Below are 21,223 nucleotides of genomic sequence, written 5' to 3' on the forward strand. Positions count from 1 at the left end.
TCGGCGGAGCAGGAAAAACAAGGACCTGGCGTTGTTAGAAGGGACAGTAGGGTTCGGCTTATTTGCGAAAGTGCGAATTCTCAGGGTCTCAAATTGTTCGTTTTGGTGTAAAGCTTAAATTTGTAAAGTTTTAGCCCGATCGGATAATGTTTAGAGGTGCCTCTTTCAACCAAAAGTTTGATATAGGCATTTTTTTGATAAAATGCTGTATTTTTTTGGGTAAAATTCTGTTTTTTTTGTGAGCATTTAAGGTATTAGGTCACAAATTGCTATAATCAACTTTATTTTAGTTTTATATGATAAAATATATTTAAAATATATAAAAATTTATTTTAAATTAATTTTTAAGCGATTTCTTACTGCTGAATGGGTACTTCTTTGTATACTCTTTGACAATTTGTAATATTCGAGCTCTTTAGTTGTTAATTTCTAGTTATAATCTTGCATTAGATCTTCTGAAGGTGGCAACAACAGTGATGCTTTGTCTGCTGTTCAAGAACATATGGACATTTCAAGTTCAGATTTAGTAAGAAAAAGTAGTTGCATCCACTGGCGTTGAAATATCTCGTGCAACCTTCAACATGCTAACAGAGTGGGGAATTTCGTATAAAATCGTTGCATGTTTTGATACAACTGCATCAAATTGCGGAAGATTTAACGGTTAAGCAGTTTTTTTAGAACAGTTATTGGAACGCATTTTGCTTTATCTTCCATGCAGGCATCATATATGTGAATTATATTTACGAGCTGCTTTTAAGTCAAGTGCTGGATCTTCAAATAGCATGGGCCAAAATTGACCAAAAACTCTTTATATTTGGTATACTAAATGAAAGAATCAGTTTCTTGATTACTGTCGATGTTAATTGAAAAAAGATCATGCACGTAATTTTCTTTTTTGGGAATAGTCCCGGAAGGCTATAATTTCCGACCGCCTGGCCCTTTGCATCATGCTCTCTGGATGTCTAAGGCAATTTATACACTGAAGCTATACCTTTTTCGAGAAGTCTTCCGTTTAACTAAACACGAGGAAAAGTATTTGCGTGATGTGTCTGTTTTTATAGTGAAATTTTATGTACAATTGTGGTTTGGATCCCCGTTGGCCGTTGAAGCTCCTAATAGAGACTTTCAATTTATTCGGGCTAATTATTTATGGTACCTGGCAGACGAAAATATCACATTAGCCCTATTCGATGATAACGTTACTGTCGCAGAAAAACGAAAAATGGCTCAGCGCCTTTTAGCCTTTGCGGATGATACAGAAAAGGAAGAACATTCCGTTAAGCGCATTAATTTAAAAGTACGAGATTTGTCTCGTACTCTCGAGATTGTTTCATCGAAATCTTTTTTAGTCATAGTCGAAGGTCATGATCACGAAGACTATAAAAATGCTGTTGAGATTGTACGAAAATTAAAAGTTGGTAATGATATTGCAGAACGTGGCGTTAAACTAATGCAAGAAATTAAGAACTAAAGAGCTCGAATATCAAAAATTTTTACAAGTTGTCAAAGAGTATACAAAGAAGTACCCATTCACCAGTCAGAAATCGCTTAAAAATTAATTAAAAATAATTTTTATATATTTTAAATATATTTTATCATATAAAACTAAAATAAAGTTGATTATAACAATTTGCGACCTAAAACCTTAAATGCTCACAAAAAAACAGAATTTTAACCAAAAAATACAGCATTTTAGCCAAATATCAAAATTTTGATTGAGAGAGGCACCTCTATACATTATCCGATCGGGCAAAAACATTAAAAATTTAAGCTTTAGACCAAAACGAACAATTTCAGACCATGAGACCTTCAATTTTAGAACTTATCATAATCTCAACCCTCCAACCTTTTTTAGTTCCTGAGATCTCGACGTTCATGTCGATATCTCTAGACAGGTCCAGATGTACTCGGCTATTGATCTTGAGCAAGAATATATCTATACCTTAAATGGTAGAAAACGTCGCTGTTTACTCTACCAATAATAAGTTCATCATGAGTCGGGCACAATTAGGCTGACGTACTACTTTCAAAAATAATAACAGTTTTTTATTAATATTATATACATAACTTTCACCTTCACCATATGTAGACCATATGTAGAAAAATACAAATTATTAGAATGAAGTCCCACAAAACAGGCGTCAGACAAATAGTGGTAGAAGCCTTAGAACTTTAAACGAGTATGATAAGTCTGATTGGGATATATGATTCCAATATTTCCAATGGTACATAATAATTGCCCTTATGAGTTAGTATTTGGTTGAACAAACAATATACCGAAGTATTTTAATACTTTAACTAGTATAGAAACGTTTTATAATTATGCTAAGAATAGTAAATTCAGATTAGAAGTAGCATAAAAGAGAGCTATAAGTATGTTTAAGAAGCATAAAGTGTGCAGTTTTGAGTGAGATTAAAATTTACAAGACTAATAAAAATATGAAAAAAGTTCAAAACATATTTCAAAAGTGTGTGCGTGACAGTGTTGAGCAGTATTTCAAAAAAGGAAATCTATATGGTACGTTTGTAGCGGTTGCTTATCTTTCCTGACTGATAAGGTTCGCCTTTCTAAATCCTCACTTCCTATTTTGGTACATAGAATTCTTTCTCAACTATGACGCGCTTCTTGTGAAGGCTGTTTCCGTGATCATCATTAAGCTAGCTAGACAGAGAGCATCAGAAAGGCGAATACGGGTCCCAGCTCTGTTTTGAAGAATCCAACGAGTGCACATCTATTGAAGCGTCAGTACGCAGTTCAGTCTCGTGCGGACTGTAGGATTTTACAATATGGTGTAACTGAAATTAGTTAAATATAATATAATACAAAACAGAACTCGCGCCGCCAAGAACTCATATTTTTAGTGGAAAAATCAAAACACACAACAATACAACGACATCTAACCACTGTGACAGTGATCGTGGAAAAACTTAATTGGAAACTAATTAATTCCATAATCCAATTAAGAATTTATATATTATAAAAAGGTGGACCGAATACTTAATAAAAATAACAAGAATACAAGAATAATAAAAATCAAACGCAATAAGAAAAAAATAAACAAATAAAACCAAACTAAAAATATAATTAAAAATATTAAAAAAATAAAAAAGTCAACACCAAGAAGGAAGGAAGAGTCGAGGGGGGCAATCCCTCGCTACAACTAAATACAAAAAATTGAAGGAAGACCCAAACAGAAAATAATCAGCACAACTAAACGGATGGAAGAGTGAAACGGAAAGTATCGTGAACAGAAAAAAATATGAAGTCCTTAAAAAATAAATAAAATAAGAGCAGATATAGGGAATACTATAAAGCTTAAAATTAAACATTACAAAATCAATTAAAGAAAACAATCTGGAAATTTTAATAAATAGTTTTGAAAATTTAAATTTAACAATGGCAATCAGAGGTTCAACACCTTTTCTGCGGGCGGTATAACCAACATTTGGGTGAAGGGACCAGAAAAATTAAAGGGATAGAAGGGCAGTTAAACGCTTAAATGCGAAACTACCCCTTAAGTAGATAAATCCTTACCAAAGTTTACAGGAGAAACAATCCAATATGTACGCTGGAGAGAAGCTGAAGAATTTGCCATGAGTCTATATAAAATTCAAAGCGAACAATATCTACGTAATTCTACGTAATAAATTCATGGGAACAGCATATGATGCTCTAACTAACTATGGTACAGTTTTAAACTTTCAAGCAATGCTTTCCAGATTGGTTTTTATTTATAACGATAAAAGACCAATCCATATTCTCGAATCAGAATTAAGCTTCCTTAGACAGGGACGCTTAAGGATTACAGAATTCTATAACGAAGTAAATAATAAAATGACATTACTCATAAATAAATTTATAATGACATATGGAAAGGACAGTGAAATAACCACAAAAACTAATAAAACAATTGAGAGCAACGCTGTCAGAATTTTTATTTCCGGATTGAACGGTCCAATCTCAGTCAGAAACACTCTTTTCCCTAAACCCAACACACAACAGACTTGCCAAATGCTCTGGCAAAGTGTCAGGAAGTAGAGTCTAACAACTTTCAAGCCCAATTTGCCAATAGGTATTATGGATTTAGGAATGAAAATAAAAATCAGGGAAACAACCTAATTTAATCCAGTAGATTCCAGTCAGAATAATAATACATCAAATAGAATGAATAATAATCAGAATAATAATAAGAATAATAATTTGCCGCCAAACGGGACCTTTGGACAAAACAATAATTGGAAAAGAACCCAACATAGGAATGCCTTATAAAACCAGAATAGACAGAAAAACTAAAATCAACTCAACAAAAATAAAAACTTTAATTGGGAATTTATGAAAATAAAAAAGAATTGCCAACTTACAAGAGAGTATCTACAGTTCATGGATACTTAATTATAAAATATTACCATATATTGTACCATATATTAACAATATTTGAAACAAAACATCTATTTTATGAAATAGAAGGTTTAGAATCCGACTTATTAATTGGGTACAATCTATTAGGGAATATTGGAGCTAAGATAGATGCAGAAAAGGGAATCAGGGAATCATCAATATTATGACAATGAGGACAAAAACGATTTATGTTTAATTGAGAAAAAAATGTTCTTCCATTTAAAAAATATATTATAAAAAATACTTTGGTGAACAAAAAATATTTAAATCCGAAACGGTAATGAGCCAATGAAGTTTATATAGCTTGGGATCAAAGAATCCTAAGCACGCCGACGTTGAATTATCCGTTAACAAGAAAACTAATAGTTTGGGATCCACAAGTCCTGAACACGGTGTCCATATCCATAATCTAAAAATAATTTCAAAACAAATAAAAGATTTCGAAAATAAGATTATTAATAAAATTGAAAAGGAGCTTTCTAAAATAAATATGCAACTCCCTTTTCGAACATATATTCGAGGATAAATAAATACAGACAATGATGATAGGGAACTTTAGAGCAAACATATCCTTATGCTCTGTCAGTCTCAGATTTCGTTAATAATGAAATCGATAGAATGCTAAAGGAACAAATTATATGACCAAGTAGAAGCCCTTATAATTCACCAGTCTTAGTAGTGCCCAAAAAGGGTCAAAATGAAGATGGTGAAGATCCCGATATCCTGATACTGTATTTACTTTTTGAATTTCCTCGAATAACCTCGTAGCACTTAAGTTTTTCTTTAAATTCACTCATATCACTGTTGGCAAACATCCTTGCGACGCCTTGCATTGATCGCTTTGCAAAAATGCAATTCATGTAAGTCATTCCAAATTCATTTACCCTTCTTCTTCTTCTTCTATTGATCGTTTTCGCCAGTGAACGATCGAAAGTTTAAAGCTAATTTCGATATACACTGTTCTGCTCACTTCTTGCATATTTCTGATTATTTTTGTCACTTCTGCCGCTTCGCACGCCTATATTGTCTATCTCTTCCCGAGATTCTTCGCCGATTTCATTACCCGTTTCATCCCCTGCGCTTTCGTCTTTGTCATTTTTCTCGCACAAATGGGTTTGTCAGGTCCTCCTCGTTTTGCGACCTCATCGTTTTGCAGTGTATACTCTATGTGTATTCTCTATTCGGATGAAGAACTCTCAAAATCTTCCGAAATTTTCTTTTGTCCAGCTTATTCACGTGTTTGTTTAGTATTTCAATTCATGTTTTTATTTTTCGTTTAGTTTTTGTTGTGTTGAGCCCCCAAATTATGTGGAAATGAGTTATAACAACTTTTATTTATCTTATGATGATGTGTTTAATAAACTGATCCTTAATGATTATGATTGACTATAGTTAAAGGGTTTTTGCAGAAAACGTCGTTGTCGACACATCTAATCCTTGAACCAATTCCACATTGCAGCAAATATATTTAGCAATTATGCACTCTAGTCTACATTTTTCTTTACACATAATTATGATTGACATATTTTGTAATCTATTAAAGTGTTAATATGACCAATTAAGTCAATTTTAGTTTTGACTGCGAAGACAACTTTGCATTCAACAGAGGCTGTCGCATAGACTAGGTATGTGCTAGCCACACAGTCCAACTAGTCTATGTTCTAGTTGCGACAACCTAAGACGGACTGTATGCTAGGCATCTAAGCCGACTCCGGCGTGATGACTATGACAGATGAGCGTATCATTTAGTACCATTTAGGAAACCAAAGTGTAGAACCAGGTGATACTTTGAAAGATTGAAACTTTTCTTATCATTAGTTGTTTTGGATGCTCTTGATGGACGCTATTGTCCTGCAAAAACAAGAGCGTTATTAAATCTCTCCAGCAATGTGCTGATGATGGTTTTTCGATTTTCGAGGTCGTACACGAAGAGTAGATAGAACTCCGACGCAGATTGCTTGCCACAATGAAAGTCTGAAATCCAACATCAAGCGGTATAATCAGAAGGAACATTAGCCCCGGTAATACTTTCCCAACTTTTCTTTCCGATAAAAACTCTGACATTTCTGCCTAAAAATGGACTATGACACCAAATTCACAACTATGTACCACATCTAGTCAGCCAGTGGACTCGCAAGTACATACCTCTTGGCATGCTAAATCATATTACCTCCTACCTAAACTGAGGCCGTCTTAAATGAGACCATCTTTTTAGGTCCACCTTATAAGCTTATAGAACAGGTCCACCTTATAAGCTTATAGAACAGTTAACAATAACAGAGATAAAGAAGATTATTTGGTTTTAGATATTGGAGCGCCAGAAAAAAATCGTTATTGCTGTGGTATGTCACAAATATGTGTAGTAAAATTATCTCTACTTTAGTATTTATGTGCCTATTGCCTAATTTCACACTTTTTCAAGAAAACTTGACAAGGGTATGCAAAGTTAGTGTAGTTCTTGGTCAAATTTAAAATCAGTATAATAATTTACGAATTAATATATTTTAGATAAAATGCCTTGACGAATTTACTAATACAACATCAGGCACGGCATATTGGAAGTATAAAGGCATTCCTTACGCAATATCTGAAGATCTGCTGTGCCTTAAATCTGACCATCAAATCTTAATGCGTGTGTGCGATACAAATTATGGGCGTTGGATACCAGATCTGATAGAGTGCAAAATAAAAATAAACAAAAACCTGCACTGCCCTGATGACCTTTTTGAAATTCGAAATGTTGGTAAACTTCCAATTTGTCTAAAAATTTCAACTGAACCTAAAGCATTTAATGAACAATTTTGCTACGGCTCAAATATAATTCCAATGGATTTAAAAAGTTTTGAACTATCCAAAGTATCTCAGTTCTTGAAAAAAATGGATATAAGTGAATATTGGCTTCCAATTCGTCGAAATAACGAGCTAATGCCTTATGAAGTACGTCTGCCAGGAAAATCATGGAGAAAAAAAATAAATAGGAGTATAATACACTTGAAAAATAACCCCAACGAGCACTGTCTGAAGCGAACTATAAGTAATCAAACTCCAACTGACTTTAAAAGCCAAATAGTATCTGTGGACTGCAATGCTTTCTTGAATGCAGTTTGCATTTTTAAGTCGGAACTGATATCTAATGCTGGATGCCCGAGCGGCTTTGGAGCTTTAGTCTATCAGCCGGCAGTATGTTATGGTATTGACTGGAATAATACTACTTCTGAACCGCTCGATCTTAAAGAGTACTTAAAAAAACGAAATTGGCTTAGACGGATTTTAGCAAAGTATGTATCAAAGAAAAATCGACACGAATTTTTCAAAATTGATTTCTTTTTTCACCACTTGACAGAAGAATTTGTTATAATAATGAGTCTATCTGAAAATTTCCAAATTGTTAGCAAAGGCTTGAAATGGATTCCAACTTTAAGCAAAAAAATTGTGAAGCCAAGTAGTGCTGTTGAAATGGTATTGGAAATAGATCACAGCTCTAAAGGGCTTAGATTGGTGATTTATAATCGAAAGTATTTATGGGGTAATAACAGCTCTTATGCTGGTGTTAAATGTTTTGCATTTTTAAAATATGGCACCTTAAAAAATGCCAGGTTGAACCTTATTTGGGAGAATCAAGAACAATCGTATTCAATATTTAAAGTCAATATAGTTTCAAGCTATCGCACCGAATATTGGTGTGAAGGTCACAGTATTTTCGATTTTCAACTGGTTTCCACCCGGTTATTTGTAGATGTTAACAGAAACACAGCGCCTGTCTTTGTTTTACGCTGGAACGTCTCATGTATAAATGCCAATTTGGCTCATAGCTTGTGTAGCGAAGTAACCGATAAAAATGTAAGAAAGCTGGTAGAAGGCATATATGGAAACAAAAATCTGGGTAATCTTCTCATATACGACGTTCGAATAATGGATATGGAATGGATCAAAAATGTGTGCGTTGTGTTTTGGATTCACATAACTGCGGCTCTGAAAATAACCGCTTCAATTTATCACAAGGAAATTGCCTTCGGGGACAATACACCGAAAATTCCAAAGGATTTTGTTGCCTTTATGCAAATTAAAATTACACTACGCAATTTTTTTTTTAATTTCATCAAAAACTCTACTTATCTCATACGTAGTACAGACTACTGTTTTTCGGAGCTTTCATTTTCAAACGACGGAATGCACCTGTGGACTACAACGCGTGTTGGTGAAATCGCTATGACAAAGAAATTGTGTATTCAAAAAGATGGCATGCCTTATACGCGATATTGCTTAGGTGATTTTGTCCATGGCGCATATTGGAAAGAGTTAACACAACCAGTCGTATGTGAAAGTCCCAAGAATAATACCAAAGTATTGCATGATTTGCAAGTAGCCAAAATGTTTAAGTCCCCACCAGATAAAGTTTTAAAATATTTGAAATACACAATTGCAAATAGTAAAAATAATATAGTCCCGGCTGACATATTCTTTATTTATAACATTATTCAGTCAGTGCTTGAAGTCCATTCATCTAATTCTGCGTTTCAACAGACAAATAAAGACTTAACTAAATGGAAGAATGTCCTCTATCAGATTTTCGATATATACAATATATTAATAGGCCTTGACTCCAAAGTTATAAAGATGTCTGCTAAGCTAAACGCAACAAATAAGTTTTTAAAATCGTTTGAAATGTTATGTGACACTTTATCAACTTATTTATCTTTCACTCAAATAGATAATGGTGAAGAGTATTTATCTGATTTGCACAGTGAAACAATTGACTATGATGATATAGGAGTATCAGTATACGTTTCAAAATATATTTTATATTTCTCAATTAATCCAAGTATTGCCAATGTTTCTGGAATAGCATTGTTTGCAAACAATAATACAGAAGATACACATACAAAACTAAAGGGAGCATTTCAGAATGAACATTACCGCTTTCTTCAAGTAAATCATGACATTAATGATATTGTTAATGAACCTGACTTAGAGCTTGCTGTATATTTGCCAATAGAACTCTTTGGCACCTTGAAAGCTTCAACCAATGAGGCAAATGACGTTATTGTTGTTATTAAGGTATACTCAAGTGATGAATTATTTCAACAACCTAATAGAAATTTAACACTATTGAGCCGAGTAGCATCTATATCATTACCTGGGTATAGTTCATTTCTGCCTGTACCTGTGCCACTTATCTTTCGCAAATCCACGAACAAGGGAGTAAATCCGCCTGGTTCCTGTTTAATCTGGAACTATGAGGGATGGATCGATGGTTATAGTATGTTAAAATATTTCGAAAATAACGGAGGTATAGCGCTATGCCTTTTAAGGCGTTTGGCACCAACTGGATATTTCTTAGAGAAAATTAATTCCATCGAAAATCATTCTATACATAACGATTTAAGTATGAATAATACAAAGGTAAATGGAAGTATTATATGTGATATTTTACTTTTCTGTTCCATACTGATGGTTATAGCATTTTTATTTTGCAAGTGCATTTGTTGACGTTTGTAAACAATTGTATTACTTTGAACATTGAGATAAATTCGTCGTTTGTTATTTGGCCATGATTAGATCAAACTTTTATTTTATTGTAATCTATAAATAAAAGAGGACTTAAACAAAACAGCACTGAGCTTTTGTTCCAATGGAATGGCAAGAAATCTTCCTTTCTTTTGTGTGCAATATACATAGATCGCCGCTTAATGATATTCCAGATTTGCTATAATGATTACAGTCTGATCGTATGAACGATATCGGGAATAATGCACGCCCATTCTAGAAACGCTAGAATGTTAAGATTAAGCATGCATTAAGATTTTAGTAATGCTTTGCCAGTTTGTTTCACAATGTCTTTTACAACATTTTTTGTTTTATTTCATTAATTGTCTTGCAATTTCTAGAATTTTCTAGAGTCCGTACTATTTTTATAACTAACTTTCCTCCTGCCATTTTCTTCAATTCTCCTTGACTTGAAAGTAACAGGTCGTGTTTTTTCTTAGCTGCGATTTTTTTGATTTTTCTAAATATTACACGATTTGTACACAGTGGTCTGAATTAAGCAAAAATGGACACAGATGTGGGCTGCATCCAAAAAAATAATGTCGTCAGGTAATAAAGCGTGAGCAGTTAAAAATGACCTCTTGGTTGAACTATGCGATAAAATGCTGCAAACTAAGTGAGTTGGTTCAGATTCTAATCTTTATTACTATTGTGTTGCTATTTTTGGGTATGCGAACGGGATGAAATCGCTCATGCACCAAACAAAAGAAGGCTTTAAGTGACTGATCAGTTTTGTCATTGATAAAGATAGTATTCGCCTTCCCTAGACTCACAACTTGCAGTGTAAAAACCAAATAGAAACAAATTCACAAACTTCACTGCCGTTCTTGGCTTTCCCTTGATTTTTTTTTTGTATAACCGTTAATCGTAGAATCAAAGATATCCTAGATTCGTTTAAAAGTATGCATAAATTTAAGTATATAGTGACGTTATCACATAATTAGCACTGTCCAAAGAATTAAGAATATGCTGAGTGACAAAAACCAAACCATCCACATCCACTCACATCCACTGTATACAATCAATATCCCAAGCGGGCGATCTCGCTACGCAAATAATATAAACAAATCGGCAATATGTGACATATTCACATAATCAGCTCTTTCGGAAGAAATACAGAGTTGCGAATCCCACGCAATGTACACAAACCACATCCGCTAGCTGAATACAATTAATAACCCAAGCGGGCCATCTCGCTATATAAATAATGTAAACATAAGGGCAGTATAAGAAAGCTTTGTGTCACTAACATTTAGTCTTAAGCTGAGATCAAAAGAATAAAGACGTGAAAAATATTTATCCGATAATTTTGTATATCTTAATGTTGTCCTTAGTCATCTGACGGGACATTAGTACGACTCAAAATATGACCGCTACTTTACTATATATACTGTCGGGTCGCGCAGTCGCAATATCTTTCGTTTTCTAAGCCTCCTTCTCTTGCTAGCTCTTTCTTGTACTCCGTCTCGCACCTACACCTTTATCTTAGCGGTCTGCTGATCGCTCTTCAATAAAATCGCTCATCACCATTCGCTATCGTAGCCTACATGCAGAGGGAGCAGTACAATGCGAAGCACAGGATAGTCGCCCTCGTAGACGATGGGATATTAATAATCAACGAGGGCCCATACGAAAAACTCCGGGGATGGCAGCTTTTCCTCTATTAAACATCATCGGGTATAATCACGTATTGAGTATGCCACTACTCTAGAGTATTAACGGTCTAAACCGTCAAGTAATCCAGAAGTGTTGAGTAAAGCGCTGTTACCACGGGGCAGCATTTTCCGCAATCACGTGGTTGGCTTTGAACTTCAACCAATTTATTTGCCCACGCTGTGCGTGGTTGCATTAAAAGCAAATATAGGACACACTTAAGCCATTATATGATAACAAATCACAAAGCCTATGCAAAAGATGCTAACAAGCTTAATGGTCATATTTAATCTTAAAAAAATGTATAATACAATGAAGTCTGTCAAATTTCAGTAGGTATATTTATATTTATACCCGTAGAGTATACTCGTAGAGTTAAAAATTCGTTGAAAAGTAGGTAAAAGACAGAAGGAAACGTGTCCAACCATATAGAGCATATACTTGATCAGGATTAATAGCCGAATCGATCTGTCAATGTCCGTCCGTTCGTCCGTCCGTATGAACGTCTCGATCTCAGGAGCTATAAAAGCTAGAAGGTTGAGATTATGCATTCGGATTCTAGAGACATAGACATAGCGCAAGTTTGTTGACCCACGCCCACTCTAAAGTCCACAATCCGCCCAAAAACTGCCACGTCCACACTTTTGAAAAATGTTTTGATATTTTATATATTTCAGATTCCATACTTTTATCAGTCTTGTAAATTTCTATCGTTCTACCTTAACAATTGTTAATTAATCCGGAGTCAATCGCGAGTTCGCTTTCTTGCTTTCCTTTCTTACATGGTATACAGCAGCTTATACATTTCTTCTTTTCCAATTTTGTTACATAGAACTCATTCCCAATATGTTCCTTGGTGTTTTTGACTAAAAGGTGGCCAAGCTCAAATGTTCACAGCTCATACAGCTCATCATACATTAAGTCTACTGCGAAGTTGGGGAACTTAACTGTAGCGTTTTTTTTCTACTTCTACCTCTGTGCATCGAGTGTCGAAATTTTCCAAAATAATTGTTGTGAAATTTGACTAACAGCTTAATTTGGTTTTTAGATGTGTAACATGAAAAATAAACGGATTGATATCGAAGCATAAGAATAAGGCAATTCTACAACTGCAAATGAAAATTCATATTAGTTGTTTGTTTTTACTATGAATATATCTGTACATAGTAGTGCTCTCTGAATATGTATAATTAATATCCCGCTCAGGAATTCCTCTTAAATAGCCTGTATCATGGGAAATGTGCAACTAAGCCAATTAATTATAGACTGTGAGCTAACATTTTTTTTGTCACGTCAAATTATTATTTATCCATACACTTTGTACTGTTCTTATTCTCTTAGTCAATCGGCCTCCAATTCTATCAATATGCTTCCCATAAATTAGCTCTTTGATAGGTGCTTTTACTAAGAAGTTCCAGTGTTGGAAGATGAATTCTACTATCTGCTAGCCCAAGCTAGCGGCAATGCCATCAAAGGAAAAGCAGTGCGTAACACAAACAACAAAGTGATTTCACATATCTTTTAACTTTTGATAATAAAGACGAAAGTATACTTTGATCATAAGACTTCGATTGGTTAAAACGCAGGTTTGGCGAACAGGTTTCTACAATTTGGGTTGGTCAATGCTTTGATGCTGACGAATGGGTTCACAGTCTGAACCCTTTGCTTAAAAAGTTTAAAAATTATATATGTCTGCTGACGACGGTTATGTCGTGGAAAATTTTTATAACTAGGCTTCCGTCAATCGAAAAGTTCGAGAACTTTTCACTAAAATGAAGACTTACGAGCCTCACATGTCGCATAGAAGTATGTGAGGTTCTCTCTGAGTAGTGGAAACTTTCGAGCAGGGCTGCAGTGCCCTTCCTTTTTTTCTTGAGCAGGGTCCAATCCTCTAAGCACGCACAACTTTTACCCGGGCCCCGATGCCAGACGTCGGCACTAACGATTATATACAAAGGTAGTCACGATCACAAGCCGACCAAAACTGTCACTCTTACAATTATGACAAATGTTTTTTGTATTTTTGTGTATTTGACTATAATTCTTGCCAATTAGAGGGTATATGATAGTCGAGTTCATCGGCTATATCGATCCTATGGTAAGACCTAATAAAAAGTAGGTTCCTAGGTTCCGTGCTTTTTTGTGAAGGTAGTAATCTTTAATTTTCTAAACGGATCCGTTTTTTTATTTAATAAGCTGTTTAGAATGCAGTTTGAAGAAAACAGTTACCTGATGAGAAAGAATTTTAATTTATTTTATCTAATATATTCAAAATATTTCGACCGATATAAATTAATGACTTAACGATAGTGAATTTATATAAAATAAGAGAGAATGCTATAGTCGGGTTCCCGACTATCTGATACCCGTTACTCAGCTGGTGTGAATGCGATATCGACAGATATTAAGGAATAAAATGTGACCACCTGCATGCAGCTTCCCAGAGCTCAATTCATTCTTAGATAAAACCTCTTGGCAAACGCTCGCATTTTTTTGACGCTGCTCAATATTTTTTTTTATTATTTTTGTTTTTTTTTTTATTTTAATTTAGTAATGAGTTAAGTACTCGCAGATTGACGGGAGCTTTGGCAGTGAATAGGGGTTTAAATTATGATTACGTAAACTTGAGCCTAACTTTACGCGCATCATGGAATGGATATTTTAGGGTCGTGAGTACAACAAAACAACAAAAATAAATACCTAAACGGTGCAACGTGAACTAACGGGACACCTAGTTTGAGCTGTCCGTGCGGAAAAGGGGAAAAACGTGATCCTTGCGGCCTAAAGGGACAGAGTGCGGTTTGGGGCAGTCAGTCACAATACGCGAGGAGCCATTCCCGAGGATAGTCGAGGAGAGTACGGGAGCTAGTCACGCGGTCAGGACGCGGTGGTCAGTGGTCCGTGGTGGGCTCAGGAAGAGCGTTGGTTTAACTCTGAGCTAGCCGCTGCAACTCGTAGCGAGCAGAACCAAGGAAAAGAGTTCGTCGTCACACCATTAATCAGCTGGGCTAAGTAGGACATAGAATTTTCAAAATTTTTTATGAATATCGGATAGCGGATTTTAGGGGTCAGAGTGGGTGTGGACAAAACGATTTTGGCATATCTATTGAAATTGGCAAAACTGATTTAATCCAAACTAATTAAATCATTTCTCAAACGTGTGGGCGTTGTGTGTGCGGTGTAAGTGAGTTAGAGTGGAGGTGGCAAAAAGTTTTTAACCAAATCTATAGAAATTTACAAAACTAATATAAATATGAAAAAATTGCAAAAGTGTGGCCGTGGGAACATGGGGCATCAAATTTGAGCTGCGTCTATGTCTCTAGAATCTGCTTGCTTAATCTCAACCTTCCAACCTTTTTTAGTTCCTGAGATCTCGACGTTCATGTCGATATCTCTAGACAGGTCCAGATGTACTCGGCTATTGATCTTGAGCAAGAATATATATATACCTTAAATGGTAGAAAACGCTTCCTTCTATGAGTTACATACTTTTCAAATAATCGATTATACCCTATTACTATACATAGTAATATATACCCTACTACTATATACACACAAAGTATTTATTAACGATAATAAATTTCTGCTAAGTTTCTGTTTACTATATCAATAATAAGTTCATTATGAATCGGTCACAATTAGGCTGACGTAGTACTTTCAAAAATAATAACAGTTTTTTATTAATATTATATACATAACCTTCACCTTCACCATATGTAGAAAAATAAAAATTATGAGAATGAAGTCACACAAACAGTATTTTTATTCGCAATTATGAATCATACCTTATACATTATATGCATTAGTTTACATATGCGTGTTTTGGGGCGTCAGACAAATAGTGGTCAATCCACTCTTCTATTACGGGTATATTTTGATTACTCCATTGAATTTCTTCTTTGATATTTCGAAGAGACTTCTCTATAATGTGTTGTGCACGGCCAAAATGTCCATGATGCTTATCGTAAAAATTTTTAACCGAATCGTAACCTTGTTGAGTAGAAAACATTCCCGTTGCAGATGAAATAAGCTTGCTCCAAATATTTGTGTTATTATAAAACCTTGAACGAAATGTAATTTATTTAGTTAAAAATTTGCTTTACAATACTATAAAATATTAAAAACTGTGGAAGGCATTGAAATTGAAATTGGCTGTATGTGCCCGATCCTTATGACTGATAACCCAATCGGAAGGTAGCACAAAAACTGAAGTCATTGCTTACTTAAAGAACAGTAAATTGTTTATAAAAAAAGGAAATTTGAAGTGATCACAAATTCATTCCTATAAGTTTTGAAAATTCTGAAACAACGATGAAATTTAAGAACCAGCAAGTCAAACAACATGTTACTCATTTAATATCCAAGTGGAAAAGCCACAAAATAATTTGTATCAAAGTAGATAAAATTACCAATGGATACATTAAAAAAATTTTTAGACTATAGCCTCGGATGAATATATTATATATATTCTTGATCACGATCAATAGCCGAGTCGATCTAGCCATGTCCGTCTGTCCGTATGAACGTCGAGATCTCAGGAACTATAAAAGCTAGAAGGTTGAGATTCAGCATTCAGCCTACTCAAAGGTCCTAGGGCTACAAACCGCACAAAACTGCCACGCCCACATTTTTTAACCATTTTTCGATATTTTTTTCAATTTTATTAGTCTTGTAAGTTTATATTAAATTGTCATAGAACTTTTTCCCACGCCCACTCTAGAGCCCTAAAAGCACCCAAAACCACCATGCCCACATCTTTAAAAAAGTTGTGGATATTTTTTTTTAATTTTATTAATCGCTTAAATTTCTATCGGTTTACCAAATACTTTTTGAAACGCCCTAAAGCCACGGAAGCGGTCACACTTTGGAACAATTTTGAATTTGTTTCTTATTTTATTTCCCAATATCTATCGATATCCCAGAAAAATGATGAAATTTTACGTTGTCCTTCTCACTAGCTAAGTAAGGGGTATCTGATTGTCGGTCTCGATCTTTTTCAATCCCTATATTCAAACTCCTTGATCTCGAAAACACTATCGTTTCTTCGTAAGACTATACAATTAATCCAATCGATATAAGTGCTACCTAGTATTTTATTTTAATACACATCATACATTCGGCCTACCTGCCTTATGATCGACCTCGATCTACAATAATAATACTATGGTATGGTTTACAACTATTGTCCAATGTCACTATCTTGCTGGTTCAAATAAACTCTTAAATGGTAATTGCTTAGTTAACAATCAATTAAACTAGTCCTCAATGTATTCTTGCAATTCCTCAACTATAGGGCCTTTTTGGCTAATATCAAATAATTGAATTCTTAAGTACTACCATGAATAGAATTATTAATGGCAAACTCTCCTTTTTTTAACAACTTATAGCACTGCCTGCTCTGCTCTATTGGCTCAGATAATTTACCTTTCCACAGCTTGGAAAACTATGGAGTGTGCGATTATGAATGGTTCTCGGTACTGTGTATATTATACACTGTACAAAATGTATTATAAAGTTTCCTACTTTACTTTTTGTAGCTGAGACCAATACTTTCTTTTTAAAGCCTTTTTAAATTTTTTCAGCATCAAGGTGACGCAATTTTTCATGATTTTTCTCCAAGTGCACCTAATAATTCAATTTGTCGCGGAACGGATAAGTTGGCTGTCGATAAGTAGTTAAGTAATTTGTCACCGATAGAGGGCACTCGGATTTAGTATTTTAATGTATGCGTTTTTATCGTTATTGTAATTGGTCACATCGATTTAACTAAGAGTTAAGCTATACTTGGCGCGTCAGATCAGTTCGTCTGCCGATATCCAAAAGTGAGGGAAGAGAAACTGTGGTACGTAAAATTCAGAACAGATATAAGGTCAAAATGTGTAATGCCTTGTAAAACTGTATTATTTCCCTATAGAATAAAACCATCTTCATTTGTCTAAGCCAATGAGCGTTTAAGGCATTCCTGGATATTGTCGGCGTCCCGACACAACTTGTTCAAAGCTTCAACATGCGGCATATTAAGGCCAGCTTTGTGAACTATAGAATAATCATAGTTTTCCATTTCCAATGAGCATAACGCTATCTTGGGGTTTATGGCTTTCCTACTCAATGTCTGCACTAAAGAATGTAAACCTTTCACTATTTTAAAATGCCTATGCTCTAAATAGACTGGGTTTTTTTTATCGCTTGGGTTTCTAACTCGAAACTTTGATACCTAAACTCAGCTGCTTTAGTTTTACATGAATATAAGGGTACTGGATGCATCTTGCCATCGTCTTGTCTCTGCATAAGGACGGCACCAAAGCCATGAGATCCAGAGTCTGTGTGAAGTTCAGTCTCACGATTAGGATTAAAAATCGCTAATACTGGAGGATTTGATAAAACAATTTAAAGTATTTAAAAGCTTTTAAATGGTTTTCATTAAGGGGAAATGGGCCTTCTTTATTTTAATAAATCGGTCTCGAAATTTTTGAAAAGGATAGTACAAAAAGCCTTCAATATGAGAAAAATCCCAAGCATAAGTGAATGGTGTTTAGAATTTGGGGCACGGGGAATTTTTAAACACATCAAGGTTTGCTTCTCTAAGTGATATTCCACTACGGTTGATTTTATAGCCAAGGACTTCACGTTGATGTTGTAAAAATTAATTTAAAATTTTTTAGGTTAATCTCTATGTTGTTCTAACTTATACGATCTATAAATTTTTTTTAGGATTACTAAATATGCCTCTACAGTTTTGGTAGCTATCACTTTATCATAGATATATATGGTACTACTATCTGTTTGTTTTTAATAAAGTCTACTAATACTTCTGTAATAATTCGTTGAAAATTGTCTGATCTATTTTTAAGCCAAATGGCATTCGTAAATATTCTTGTTGCTCTTGAGGTGTTACGAAAGAGGTAAAAAGTATACTCTGCGAATATACGCATCTTGCCTTCTAAGTACTCTAAGATTTTTCCAATTAACGAAAGTGGGAAACTATCTTTTACTATTCGCTTATTAAGTCCTCTATAATCTACGCACATTCAAAACTATGGCAGATGCATAAGCAGATTTCCTTTTGCTAATTACATAATTTTAAAGAAGATCATCCATTGTTTCAAATACTTTCTCTTTTTCATAATATGACAAACGCCAAGGTGAGCAATGGAATGGTGTAGTATCTGTAACTCTAATCGTCATTTGATAAGTAGGTGCGGTTTTATAATCTAAATTTTTGTTTAAATAATGAGTTTTTACTATTTCTCTACACTTTTCATTGGCTACTTTTCCGAATTCATTCCCTTTACTAATTATTTCCTTCGATATATCCTAAATAGCTACTTAAGAATTGTTCCTTTTCTAACTGATTATTTTCTTGATAACTATTTATATCATATTATTTATATTATAATATAAATTTACTTATATTAATTTCCTTATTTAAAAAAAAGAGATGCACTAAATATGTTATTACTCTTACTATTACTGTATATTCCGTATTTATTTGTTTCTTATGGATTAATTGGACTTACATTATTTTCATTGAATCTCGTCCTAGTATATACAATGCACTAAATTCTTTCAAAAATGTTTGTTGTCCGTATGGTATTTACTTCTTTACGGTTTTAATCTGATATTATTTGGAACTTAAGATTTTTGAATAAAACTAACTGGACTTCCTGTGTCGAACAAACTTAAAACAGTAATGCAACTCTTTTCACCATAATGAAATACTAACTTAACAGATTGAACATGTAACGCGGAATGCGTTCAATGAGTAAAAATAGAAAGATAAGAGAGAACAATGAAGTCACATAAAATAAATTTACAAACAACCCTTAAGTAAACAGAAGAAAAAACATTTGAATTTAACAAGCTACGCTCGTGCGCCTGGTACGGCATGGAGGGGCACACTAATGTGAGCAAAATGAGTCGGGAATGCGGGCACACCACACCTCGGCAACCCGCTACATAATGCGGACCCCAGCCCTTCGAAAGTCACATCACTCCAGCCGGTGATCAGCAACAGCACAACTAGCAGGACCCGCGGAGAGGACTAGCACCTAAGGACCAGTGGTAAGGACAAGAGGAGACGGGTATCGTTCCAACTATTCAACTATTCTATTCAACTATCCAACTATTGCAGACCTGATCGGCCTCTCAAACTCTTTTCATTTTGGTAGACCTACCCGGCCTCTCAAACCATTCTTACTTTGGCAGACCCGACTCTCTTCTAACTTTGGTATACCTGCCAAATCAACCAGTACGGCAGAACGACCTCGGGGCCGAACGACATTCAGATCCACACCAAAGACAGTCTTCGGATGGAGAATTTTTTGTAAAAGATCCAATAACTAATTACTAATAATTTCCTCGTCTTCGCCTCCGGGAATGGGTCTCAGTGACGACCCTCTTCTTCGCGTAGTCCTGGTATTTCCTGACTATGTCAGTTGAAGCAGGCACCTTCTGGTCTCATGGACGTCTGCAATCGCTCTTTATATGCCCCAATTTTCGATAATTTAACATCGTACATTTGTAGGTTCTTGTTGAATGTTTATTGATTTGGTCATCTGAACGTTACTCGAATCATTCAGATTTACAGAAATGCCCCGCTAATCACCTATCTTTACTTTGTCATAGCTTCTTACGCAATTCATCCAATGATTCACAGTACACAGTAGGCTAATTGTGATCCCACTCACAATTGCACGAATTACATCAGAATCCGCTAGAATTGCTTGTCTTGAAATGCCACACACAGCGATGTAATATTGTGTATCTTCATCAGGCGATTTTTGTCCTGCTTGTTTATTTTAATCATGTCCCACGCCGTCACTTTTCGTTCAAAATATCAATTCTTCCTACATCGTCCTCAAGTTCAGAAACACGCTTGCGAGATAGGTACGGTTTTTCTAAGTTGTTTAAATGTTGCATCTCTAACTATACATATTCATTATCTCATTTGTTGGTTCTTCATTTGCTTTAATGGTTTTAGCTAGGCTGGTCGCTATGGTTGTATTTTTATTCTCGCCCATTACACTCTTAAAGGCGTTGCGGAGTAGAACTATAGTCGCGTCTTCACCCAATTAAACTGTTTCTGCTTTTAATGTGCCAATTAACACGGGTTTTGATTTTTTAAGAATAACATTATATCCCATTGTAATCCTGCTTTATTATTATTGTCCCACACCTGGTTTCTGTATCAATCTTTTTAAGTTTTTTTATTTTCGTTGTTTCTCGTTCAAGATCTCGATTAAGACTCATCGCTCTCGATCACACTATCGTTTTTTCTTAAGACTTTACAATAAATTCTATCGATATTAGACACAGCAGGGACAAGAGCTCTGCAGAAAGATCGGAGCCCGAAGTCATAGTAACATAGGCAGAACAAGAGAACACCGAGATGGAATGAAAAAAGAGGCGCCAAGCGGACAAAAGGGTGGAAACGGAGATCGTAGACCGAGAACGCGGCTGGGGCAAAAGGACAAAGGAATAACTATCCCACACGGAATCCATGAGGATCAGCCCTTCGGAAACTCGCCCGCATATACAGGAACTATAGAAGCAAAATAAATCTGTGTACGCGGAGAGTACTAACAGAGCTTCAAAAACTAGCCGAGGAAGTGGAGGAGATAGAGG

The 21,223-nt window shown here is 34.9% G+C and overlaps 2 protein-coding genes across 9 annotated transcripts in view; one reads left to right on the forward strand and one right to left on the reverse strand.

The window, feature by feature from the left end:
- Positions 1 to 2,081: 2,081 nt before the first annotated feature.
- Positions 2,082 to 21,223, reverse strand: part of LOC116800890 (endoplasmic reticulum aminopeptidase 1) — a 116,721-nt gene continuing 97,579 nt past the window's right edge. For 5 of the 7 annotated variants that reach the window (XM_032717256.1, XM_032717255.1, XM_032717259.1 and 2 more), the window contains one exon: positions 15,340 to 15,660. In XM_032717256.1, the coding sequence (XP_032573147.1) occupies positions 15,402 to 15,660 (259 nt within the window). In that variant the 3' untranslated portion in view covers positions 15,340 to 15,401. Of the gene's footprint in view, positions 2,797 to 4,640; positions 4,809 to 15,339; positions 15,661 to 21,223 lie in introns of those variants that run through there. The other 2 variants (XM_032717254.1, XM_032717253.1) reach the window with 2 other exon arrangements.
- LOC116800889 lies at positions 6,724 to 11,261 on the forward strand. Of its 2 annotated transcripts, none has more exons than XM_032717250.1 (2): positions 6,724 to 6,844; positions 6,908 to 11,261. In XM_032717250.1, exons 1-2 carry the CDS (start codon positions 6,755 to 6,757, stop codon positions 9,887 to 9,889), a joined length of 3,072 nt encoding a protein of 1,023 aa, XP_032573141.1. In that variant the 5' UTR covers positions 6,724 to 6,754; the 3' UTR covers positions 9,890 to 11,261. The 2 variants fall into 2 exon arrangements, with proteins under 2 accessions (XP_032573141.1, XP_032573142.1); XM_032717251.1 differs by having other exon boundaries at positions 6,724 to 6,835.

The sequence above is a fragment of the Drosophila sechellia genome, chromosome 3L (genome assembly GCF_004382195.2).
Source record: "Drosophila sechellia strain sech25 chromosome 3L, ASM438219v1, whole genome shotgun sequence".
NCBI lineage: Eukaryota > Metazoa > Arthropoda > Insecta > Diptera > Drosophilidae > Drosophila > Drosophila sechellia.

Excerpts from the sequence above, each read along its gene's own strand:
- LOC116800889 (XM_032717250.1), top strand. The coding sequence starts at position 6,755 with ATGTGTAGTAAAATTATCTCTACTTTAGTATTTATGTGCCTATTGCCT. Across the intron at positions 6,845-6,907 it reads ACTTGACAAGGGTATGCAAA|ATAAAATGCCTTGACGAATT; the intron begins GTTAGTGTAGTT and ends AATATATTTTAG.